General features: G+C 27.4%; 1 protein-coding gene across 2 annotated transcripts; it reads left to right on the top strand.

Moving 5' to 3' along the window:
* The first annotated feature begins 3,048 nt into the window (after positions 1-3,048).
* LOC146724736 (uncharacterized) lies at positions 3,049-5,408 on the top strand. Of its 2 annotated transcripts, none has more exons than XM_085490202.1 (2): positions 3,049-3,643; positions 4,922-5,408. In XM_085490202.1, the coding sequence occupies exons 1-2, from the start codon at positions 3,205-3,207 to the stop codon at positions 5,008-5,010; spliced, it is 528 nt and encodes a 175-aa protein (XP_085346328.1). In that variant the 5' UTR covers positions 3,049-3,204; the 3' UTR covers positions 5,011-5,408. The 2 variants fall into 2 exon arrangements, 1 of the variants encoding a protein (XP_085346328.1); XR_014926535.1 differs by lacking the exon at positions 3,049-3,643 and adding an exon at positions 4,007-4,700.
* The last annotated feature ends 6,246 nt before the right edge of the window (positions 5,409-11,654 follow it).

The following is an 11,654-nucleotide window of genomic DNA, read 5'->3' as shown; positions in this document are numbered from 1 at the left end:
CGAAACGGGTGTATATTAAGTAAAATTTATAAATGTACAGTTCTCAGATCAACTACAATAAAGCTATACGCTTAAAAAGTTTACTGATTATTTGTCGTAATATACAATAAAAAATTACATATTAATTATTCAAGATACACGTGAGAAATAAATATCATTAAAATATACAAAAAAAATTTATCAATTTGACTCTGAAAAGTAAGTGACATGGTTCTCAAAGTGCAAGGTTTCATTTGACTTACAATTTTCTTCAGAAACACAGAAGAAAAAGGTATTTGTATATAGTTTTGTATATTCATTTCGTTGTGTGTGTAGAGCTTTTAAAAATACGTTGAATCCTTATTCTAATCTAATCTTCTTCTAATGTAATACTTTTCGTATTTCCAATGTTGTAGTAATTATTCTGTAAGAGCTTCGACATTATTTCTAAATGGATATCGAGAAACATCATAGTTTTTTGAGAGCCGACCGCCATGTTATTTTTCTGAGTCATTAACAAATTGGTACTCTGGAATTACGAGCAATTATTTTTCATTTGACAGGCTAGTATGAATTTCAAATCAAATCTCTATAAACGACTATTATATTTTGTGCACTAAGAATAACATATTGCACTTATTTTCTAGAATCAAATTGTAATCAGTTTTACTTATATGTATGTATATTCAATGTGAACTTGCACCTTGAATAAAATATCACAGTTACTTTTCATGGTAATATATTATTACTAAATTTAGATAATATACACTTTACGTATGTTCACTTTGAACTGGCACCTTGAATAACATATCAGTTACTTTTCGTGATAATATATTATTAGATTGTTTAAATTTTTGAGTACCTTCTTTTGAACATGTCCTGACCTTTTCATTTTTATGATTTTTTTAGGATATGTATATCGGCCAATAGAGCCAACGCGATGTTATTGCGAAAATTAAGAAACTTTTAAAAAAAAATTAATTAATATTTTTAAATATGTTTATGCTTTTTATGATTCCTTAAATCTAACATATTTTTGCATTGATTTTCTAAATTATTCTTATTTTTAATTTAATATATAAAATATATAATCAATAGATAAATTCTTTAAAAGGTCGCCAGTAATAATTAAAACAAATATCTAATGAGCAAGTCGACCAAACTGGCAATTTATTACAATTGTTTAATACAACGTTTCGACCGTCATTGCGGTTTTTTCAAGTATCTACGAATAACAAAAAATTTTTGATAGATAAAAACACTCAAATAGTAAAAAAATAAAAGTAACACCAAAAATAAATACAATACCAAAGTCGGATATAAATACGGATTAGTAAAAACAGTAATAAAGACTAAAATTCAGTTGAACACTGTAATCATTTCCACAATGTTTTAACGAACAATGTAAAAATGACAAACGTATAACGGATGTTAACTGTTTGACAAACGCTTTATCACTAACAATTGAAAAGGACACAATCTATTTGTAAAGTCGGTACAAAATAATAAACAATAACAAGGTGAAAAGAATTAAGTATATTTAAATAGCGTTAAGAACCCGATCATAAGTTCAGCTGAAATTCTCGATATCTTTTTGTAAATTAATAGTATTTAAATGTCTTTTTATGTGAAACATCACTGCAATCTCTCTCTTTTTTGTATGTTTTTCTTGATGTAAAATAATAGGAGCACTCCAACGAAAGTCATTAGAGGTCCAATGAAGACTGACCACCGAATAGAACGGAATATCCTCTTTAATATTACTAATATGTTCCTTAATACGTGTTCTTAAATGTCTTTTTGTTTGTCCAATATAAATCGCATTACAATTTTCACATTCAATTTTGAAGACTACCTCAGTTCTTTTACTCGTGTCTATTTTATCTTTACCTCTTTTAATAAGAGTGTCCAATTTCTTTGGGAGAGTACAAAGTACATCACAACCGTTCTTATTAATAGAACGTGTAATATTCTCACTCACAATCAGACCTTTTATATATGGTAAAACGATGCATGACCTAGCGTCAAATTTTTTACGATTTAATGAACCGGAGTTGTTATTAGCAATAAGTTTTATTACATCAAGACCTAAAGATGGTAGTTATACAAGGAGGAGGTTATTTCAAGAATATTGCTGAGAATACGGTTTACAAGTGTTACGGTTGTTGAAAATTTAGATTAGGATTATGAGAGATATTTACAAATCATACCAACAATTAATATTCTTATTGCGGTGCAGACGAAAAGATATTTTACCCTCACACATATATAATAACTTAACAAAGATGTCTATTAAATTCCACAACGGGAATGGTTTATGCAAATGGTTGTATTACCAACGACGAAACAGTCTTGCGTTATTGAATTTGAAAATTAGAGACTTGAATTTAAAGATACAATACTTACTATCTAAATTGATAAATAGCATAAAAAACAATTGTTCGAGAAATTACCGTTAAAATTTGTAACCGGTTTTTGACCGTAATAGGCGTATCCGTCATAAATATAATAAATCTGAGAAGTTTCGTCTTAATAACAAATTCATATTTATTAGACAGAAATGTTATGATGTTCAAAATCCACTAGATAAAATTGATTGATAAGAAATGGATTGTTAATATCAGCAGTAAACATATACCTGATTTTGTTTTGAAGTTTTTAAGTTTAGGTGACAAGTTTGGTTTACTCATAAATAGACAGGACAAAAAGGATAGAACATTAGTAGCGATTGAGAATATAAAAAATTTTGAAGTAAAACATAAATTCCATAAGGATAACATTGATAACGTTAAGATTTCTATTGCTAGCTCAGTTTATAAGTTTTTGAGTAGACAAAAACATGTTAGTCACATTGATAGTTACATTCTCAGTGAGTTTTGTAAATGTTCAAAGTTTTTGAAAGATAATACATATTTGTAACAAAGGCAGATAAAGGACAAGTGTGGTGTATTCATTGTACTCATATATCATCATCACTTTGTATTCACGTGATCTGCGGAATCTCCGAATCAACAACATATCGCTACGGCGGGGACACGAGGGCAGAGTCAGTCTACGGCCGACGCTCGTACGTAACGTACCGGCACACCGCGTGACGCGCTTTGTAATCGGAGCGAGTTCTCGTGATATTGAATAATAACCATATAGTTGTTTATTGAAAGTCACACTGGTGTTTAATTAACAACTCGACCTCAGGGCAAGACATGACAACAAGTTACTGTGGTAATGGACCGATCTGACTATGATAAAAATATTAAAGATTTACTTAATGACCAACCTACTTATATATTACTTAACAAAGATCCATTTAACTTATTAAATACGAAAATTAACAATTTAGTGAAGTCGTGGTTAAACAACGGAATAATAGATGAAATTATTTTTAAACAACTAAGGTGTACTAATGGAAATTTGCCTCGTTGTTATGACTTACCAAAAATCCATAAAACCGGATACCCCCTTCGTATCATTGTTTCGACCATAGGAAGTCCGATTTATAACATCGCTGCATTTTTGAACGACATATTACAAAAAGCAATTGAGAAACCACGATCTCACATTACTGATAGTTGGTCTTTTGTTAACCATATTAAGAATGGAATTATTGATGATAGTCATGTTATGATCTCGTTAGATGTAGCTTCACTTTTTACTAACATTCCAGGTGAGTTAGTAAAAAATGCAATAGAGAAAGGATGGGATGATATTTCACTTGTTACTGATTTTAACCTCCAACAATTTTTACACGCGATTGACACTGTAATGAGTTCAACTAGAAGCTTACATTTGGACTTGAAAATAAAGACTTGTTGAGCTTCTTGAGCACTAATGTTTTACGATATGGCGGTAGACTGACCACTAATTGGTTTAGGAAGTTCACTTATTCGGGGCATTACATAAACTTTTTATCAACCCATCCGATGAGATACAAACTTAGTGTGATTGCGGGCCTTGTTGACAGCGCCACCTCACTTTCAGATCCTATTTTTCATAATGAAAATATTGAATTCGTTAAAAAAATCTTAATCAATAATTGTTATCCCCCTTTAGTGGTTGAGAAATATATAAATAAAAGGCGTAGACAATTTATTGCTAATAACAACCCCGGTTCATTAAATTGTAAAAAATTTGACGCTAGGTCATGCATCATTATATAAAAGGTCTGAGTGAGAATATTACATGTTCTATTAATAAGAACGGTTGCGATGTACTTTATACCATCCCAAAGAAATTGAACACTCTTATTAAAAGAGGTAAAGATCAAGAGACACGGTAGTGTCTCGCGACCAGTTAAGGGCGTAGCCGAGACACCGTGTATCTTAACGCGAGTCGGACATTTGAGTCTTTATAATATTTCGAATTCTCAATAACGGCTGAAGCAATCGAGTTTATACTAGACTTAATCGATAGATTGAGTTTGAATTATATAATAAAAGTGTCTTTATTTTTGCTCTACGTGATTTGTAAGCAGAGATATATAATTGCAAAGTCGAAATATGAAAAATTTCTTTTAAGAAACGTCCCCGTCATCATTATTATCATCATCGACCACGCAAACATAGTAGTATCGTGCTACACGTATTCACACGTATACAACACATGCGCACACATATATTACACGTACACAACACATGAATAGATGCATGTATTGGAAATGTCCATCTCGCACGTTTTACAACAGACGGCGATAGTTGCCCTCCGCTATATTGACAGCGTGCGGGGTTAGATATTTTCAATTTTCAATTTCAATTTTTACATTCAATTTTAATGTTATTATTTGCAAATTTATTGTCATAATAATTTATGTGCAAGTTTACAGTCTGTGATACAAAATCAGATATTTTGCTATTATTTCAATAATATTTCAATTATATAAATGCCTATGTATGAGTATGCATATATTTTTAATAATTTTCTTAATTAGCTTCTATATTTTTTTCAGTTGTACATCAAGCAGGTAGCATTATCAGCTCACTTGTGAGCATGGGTTGGGCAATGGCTAGTTATCATCGCAGCATTCGATTAGCTTAACAAGATAAATCTAATATCAGTGCTATAGGAACTATTTTACAATTTTTCTGGCATTTTCTTATTGCAGGTACATATATATCCAATAATTAATATACAAAATTAAATATTATTCATCACACACTTTGTATCAAAATAATATATTTTTTAAAATTTATTTTAAATTTATTTAATCATTTTTGTCATTGTGATTGTAGTGGCAAGGATCTTATTGCTCAGTGTCATTGCAAGCATCTGGCCTGTATATACCATAATATATTGTGTAATACATTGGCTAAGTATGACAATATAGATTTTGATAGATTCCCATGGAATATTGGAATTTTGTCGGACTTACAGTCATCCACCACATATGCAGCCTACAATTAAAGAACGCATTTATTCCATATGATTTGCTTCCGTTATTGGAATATTTAAAATAAAAATTTTATTAATAAATTTCGATGAAATAATTTATAAGAGGTTGAAGAAACTATGAAACAAATTCAGTCTCATAAAAGGGTAGTTGGAACAATAGTGGTGAATGCAGAAGGTATTACATGAGATCATTGACATGATTTACTTGTAGTTGTAAACAAAAATTTATAAAATTATATTTGTTTTAGGTATTCCTATAAAGTCAACATTAGATAATACGACAACAGTTCAATACGCAGGTTTGATAAGTCAATTGTCAGATAAAGCTCGTTCTGTCGTACGTGACTTGAATCCAACAAATGATTTAACTTTCTTGCGCATACGTAGCAAAAAACATAAAATTATGATGGCACCAGATAAAGAATTCATATTAATAGTAGTACAAAATCCAGTTGATTGATATTTAAAAGAAACAAAAATATATTTCAAAGTTAAGATTTATTTTTTTGGTTGTTAATTTAATCTGTATGCTACATAGGATGTTAATATCTATTCAATTAAATAAAGAAAAATAAAAGAATAAAGCTTAAAAATTATACAAAATGCAGTATTTAATTACTAATTTAACAAATTATGAACTTTTAGAGTTTTTAAATAGTGCTTTCTTCTTTGGTAACAATATTATATTTTTAAGTTTGATAATTATGAAAATATGTATATATAGTAATTCATGGCATGTTTATTTTTGTATTTAATACAATTATAAATGTACATTTCTCATCAATAAAATATCACAGTATCTTTTTTATAATTTAATTTTAATATTGAGATTGTTTTTATTCAGTGGAAAAAAAAATGTGTAGTTGGTCCCTATTAATTATACATACATATAAGAGTGTCGCACAAATAATTCTATGCAGTCTTTTTAAGATAATATAAAAATACTTATAAATATAATCAATTAAAATACATATAATCAAAATTGTATGTATTAAAATTCAATAGCATATAAAAAAGATTTTTTTAAATTATATATATATAATAAAAATCCAACATTTTATATATATATATATATAAATATAAATATATATTTATTTATTGTATATCATAAATATATATTTATTTATTTATATTTACCTATCTTTTTTTTATATATATGGTAGAAATACAATGTATGAGTTATTTTATTTTGCAAAATTTTTGAAAGTTAAACTATTAATTACAATGAAATTATTTCATATAATACCGAGATTCTTTTCATAATAAAGATTAAGAGAGAGTTAGATTTTATCATAAGATTTATAAAAGTCATAAGATAAGGTTAATTGCATATTGTATAGTTTATCTCTCATTTTTTAAAGTAAATAAATATCAAAGTTACATTGCTTGAACTGGTGCGTTTGAAGTATGTTGTCTTTTTGAGGGATGCAAGACAATATAGTACAAAAGCATTGCTGTAATTCCCAAGAAAAAGGAAATGATACAAATAATAAAGATTATATTAAAGTATTAAGCCTCTTTAACTGCAGGAGAACAAGCATATTGCCATAATAAATTTGCTGCAATATTTTCAAAAAAGCAGATAACATAGAAAGATAGATGTTTTCAAAATGTTTTGCTATCTACAGCATTGAGATATATAAAAATGTGCACTATGCCAATAACGGAAGCAAATAATATGGAATAAATGCGTTCTTTAATTGTAGGCTGCATATGTGGTGGATGACTGCAAGTCCGACAAAATTCCAATATTCCATGGGAATCTATCAAAATCCATATTGTCATACTTAGCCAATGTATTACACAATATATTATGGTATATACAGGCCAGATGCTTGCAATGACACTGAGCAATAAAATCCTTGCCACTACAATCACAATGATAAAAATGATTAAATAAATTTAAAATAAATTTTTAAAAATATATTATTTTGATACAAATTGTGTGATGAATAATATTTAATTTTGTATATTAATTATTGGATATATATGTACCTAAAATAAGAAAATGCCAGAAAAATTGAATTTGCTTATTTATTTAAAGATGCTTATCATATACAAAAATGAATGATATAATCTCTAAAAACTCACCTTTAAAAAAAGGTAAAAAAAGGCGACCAGTTAAGGGCACGCCATTAACAAAAATTATCCATTGCAAACCCATGTACAATAGAATTGTATGAAAAATTATCGATTATAAACCCATGTACAATCGTAACAAAAGTAATGAAATAAAAAAAAAATTGCGCCAAGTGAAAGTAGAAACTTGTACCAGTGGAAAATTAAAGTTGCAGACATATATAGAGTCGTATAATGAATCAATAAAAATTTAAATTTGCAAATGTAGAATTGTACCATAAAAAAACTTATCTTTTAAAAAAAAGATAAACAAGATGCCAAGTCCATGCGCCATGTGAAAAAGTGTTAAACAAAAAAGTATTTTTAAGTAAAAAAATCTATCAATTGACAAAAATTTATGTTCTAAAATTAATATCTCTACAAAAAGTAATGTCCCAATTATTGCGCGAATAAATAAACATTTTTATAAAAAATTAAAATTTAAAAACTTATGCAAATTTAAAATTAATATAAAATAAAAAGAAATAAAAAAATTTTAGTTAAAAAAACTGGGCGCGCTGCAATAAGTTTAAAAGTAACAATTTAATTTTAATATCATTAGAATATTATTTAGCAGCGCGCCCAGTTTTTTTAACTAAAATTTTTTTATTTCTTTTTATTTTATATTAATTTTAAATTTGCATAAGTTTTTAAATTTTAATTTTTTATAAAAATGTTTATTTATTCGCGCAATAATTGGACATTACTTTTTGTAGAGATGTTAATTTTAGAACATAAATTTTTGTCAATTGATAGATTTTTTTACTTAAAATTACTTTTTTGTTTAACACTTTTTCACATGGCGCATGGACTTGGCATCTTGTTTATCTTTTTTTTAAAAGATAAGTTTTTTTATGGTACAATTCTACATTTGCAAATTTAAATTTTTATTGATTCATTATACGACTCTATATATGTCTGCAACTTTAATTTTCCACTGGTACAAGTTTCTACTTTTACTTGGCGCAATTTTTTTTTTATTTCATTACTTTTGTTACGATTGTACATGGGTTTATAATCGATAATTTTTCATACAATTCTATTGTACATGGGTTTGCAATGGATAAGACTAGACACGAGTAAAAGAACTGAAGTAGTCTTTAAATTGAATGTGAAAGTTGTAATGCGATTTATATTGGACAAACAAAAAGACACTTAAGAACACGTATTAAGGAACATATTAGTAATATTAAAGAGGATATTCCGTTCTATTCGGTGGTCAGTCTTCATTGGACCTCTAATAACTTTCGTTGGAGTGCTCCTATTATTTTACATCAAGAAAAACATACAAGAAAGAGAGAGATTGCAGTGATGTTTCACATAAAATGACATTTAAATACTATTAATTTACAAAAAAATACGGAGAATTTCAGCGGAACCTATGATCGAGTTCTTAACGCTATTTAAATATACTTAATTCTTTTCTCCTTGTTATTGTTTATTATTTTGTGCTGACTTTACAAATGGATTGTGTTCTCTTAAATCGTTAGTAATAAAGCGTTTGTCAAACAGTTAACATCCGTTATACACGTTTGTCATTTTTACATTGTTTGTTAAAACATTGTGGAAATGATTGCAGTTTTCAACTGAATTTTAGTCTTTATTACTGTTTTTACTAATCCGTATTTATATCTGATTTAAGTATTGTATTCATTTTTGGTGTTACTTTTATTTTTTAACTATATTTGAGTGTTTTTATCTATTAAAAATTTTTTGTTATTCGTAGATACTTGATAAAGACCGCAATGACGGTCGAAACGTTATATTAAACAATTGTAATAAATTGCCAGTTTGGTCAATTTGCTCATTAGATATTTGATAAAATATATATTTTTTCCAATGGGAAAATATTTAAAACGATCAACTGGCTATTATTAATGGTGTTAATGTTATTTGTGCAGCAACGTTTCGACCCTGAATTGGGTCCTCTTCAGGCTAATCAATACAAAGAAAATTACAATTTATATAATACAAATAGAAAACTCTAATAAATGATGTACAAAGAGCAAAATAAAAAAATGTATAATAAAATTATAAAAAATTATCAAAGTTAATAAATAAAAAGTAATCTGATGTTAAACGTCAATGTTAATTAATACATCTTAAATAATAAAATAGTAGGTATTTGTTCACAAACGTGATGTTAACAATGTTCACCATGAAGCGATACAAAAAACGAATGAAATCTCGTTCTTTACTTCACATGTGCACTTAAACATGATTTAATATTAACTGATAGTTATCAGAAATGTCAAATCCAAGCAAGGTGATAAAAACAACTACAATACATCTCATAAAATAATAAAATAAAATAAAAAGAAATAATACAAAAATAGTAAAAAAAAAAAAACAAACAAGTCAAAGATATTAAAAAGCGTTGATAATAGTGTTATAAATAGAATTAAGATTATCTGTGTTCTTTTGCAAATTAATAGAGTCGCTCTGTTTTTTAATATAAATCATTTCACAGATTTCTCCTTTTCTAGTATTACATTTATTATGCAAAATGGACACAGACTCCCAATTAAAGTCGTGATTGCGAGTAACTCTATGATTGCTGATCACCGAATAATTACTTTCATGCTTTTTAATATTGTTGCGATGCTCTTTAATACGCGTTTCCAAATGACGCTTAGTTTGACCAATGTAACAAGCCGAGCAATCGTTGCAGTCAATTACTTAATACTGGATTCAACTTTCTTACTTTGATATATTTTTACGTAAAATATTTTCCGGTATGAATATTATTGGAATATTCTGAAAGTATTTGTGCCATTTGGATAATTTGATTTTTAATAATATTTATTAATATTTTTTCATTTGGTCTTTAATTTGGTTGAACAGTATTTATTATTATTTTTTTACCATATTTAACTATGTAAATTTTATCTTATTTTTTATCAAATTAAAATTTACACACAAACACATATTTATGTATATATGTATGTATACAGAGTAGTTCACATAACGGTCGCCACAATTTTTGGAACATTTCCGCCAGTTTAAAAAAAAGTTTATACAGTGAAAATCAATCTGCTTTATGCAAGCTTTAACATGCAATAAAAATAAAAAAATAAAAATTTTTTATAAACAAATTATGTCACTTTGAATTTTTTAAATGGAATTATTATATTTTTTACACAAATTGATTCCTTACAATATTCTGCATAAAAAATTATAAGAATAGAATGGTCAAAAAGTGAATGGTTTACAAGATATTTTATATTTTAATCTTATAAAGGTGGTTCTCGTAACGATCGCCACGATTTTTAGAGCACTTACAATAATCTGAAGAAACATGTCATTAATCAGAAATTTATCAATTTGTAACTGTTAACAAATTCAATAATAATTTAATGATTGCTTACAATTTTACTTTATGTTACATTTCAATTCAAAATCAACAATTTTAAAGTTTCTACAGCGTAATTCTTTGCTATTTTCGAGAAAGTTTACTAAAACCAATATTAACGGCGTTATTATTAGTAACTGGCCTAGTACGATTGACACGTTTTCCACATGGAAACGTGCCATGTAAACGTAAAGAAGGCTCAATATTATAAAAACATTTTGCAAAAGGATAAGCTCTATCCGGATTTCGTTTTCTATACAAAGCTACTACATTCCGTGCATTTCTTCTACACTCACCAAATACTAGTAATAGTAACATATCTACTTTTTCCATATTAGAATAGTGATTCATTATATCAGGTTTAGACACACATAAATTGATACTAGATAAACTGATACTAAAAATTTCCTGATCAAATTAATAGCTAAGCTACATGATAACATAAGGTCAAAGTCGAGTCTGTTTACTATTTACGTTTTTAAACTTTTTGAACTTCCTCGATAGCAAAGAATTACGCTGTAGTAGCTTTAAAATTGTTAATTTTAAATAAAAATGTTACATAAAATAACATTGTATACAATCATTAAATTATTGTTAAATTTGTTGACGGTTACAAATTGGTAAATTTCTGATTAATGACATTTTTTGTCAGATTATTGTAAGTGCTCTAAAAATCGTGGCGATTATTACGAGAACCACCTTTATAAGATTAAAATATAAAATATCTCGTAAATCATTCACTTTTTGACCATCCTACTCTAATAATTTTTTATGCAGACTATTGTCAGGAATCAATTTATGTAAAAAATATAATAATGCC

Source organism: Nylanderia fulva, unplaced genomic scaffold, assembly GCF_048542155.1.
Source record: "Nylanderia fulva isolate GAGA-0341 unplaced genomic scaffold, ASM4854215v1 Scaffold1194, whole genome shotgun sequence".
Taxonomy (NCBI): Eukaryota; Metazoa; Arthropoda; class Insecta; order Hymenoptera; family Formicidae; genus Nylanderia; species Nylanderia fulva.
Note: the sequence above shows the minus strand (reverse complement) of the source record. Positions and strands in the feature narration are given on the sequence as shown.

Bases quoted from the DNA above. Each gene is read 5' to 3' on its own strand.
- LOC146724736 (XM_085490202.1), top strand. From the start codon at position 3,205: ATGGACCGATCTGACTATGATAAAAATATTAAAGATTTACTTAATGAC. The intron at 3,644-4,921 runs GTGAGTTAGTAA...TATTTTTTTCAG, and splicing joins ACTTTTTACTAACATTCCAG to TTGTACATCAAGCAGGTAGC.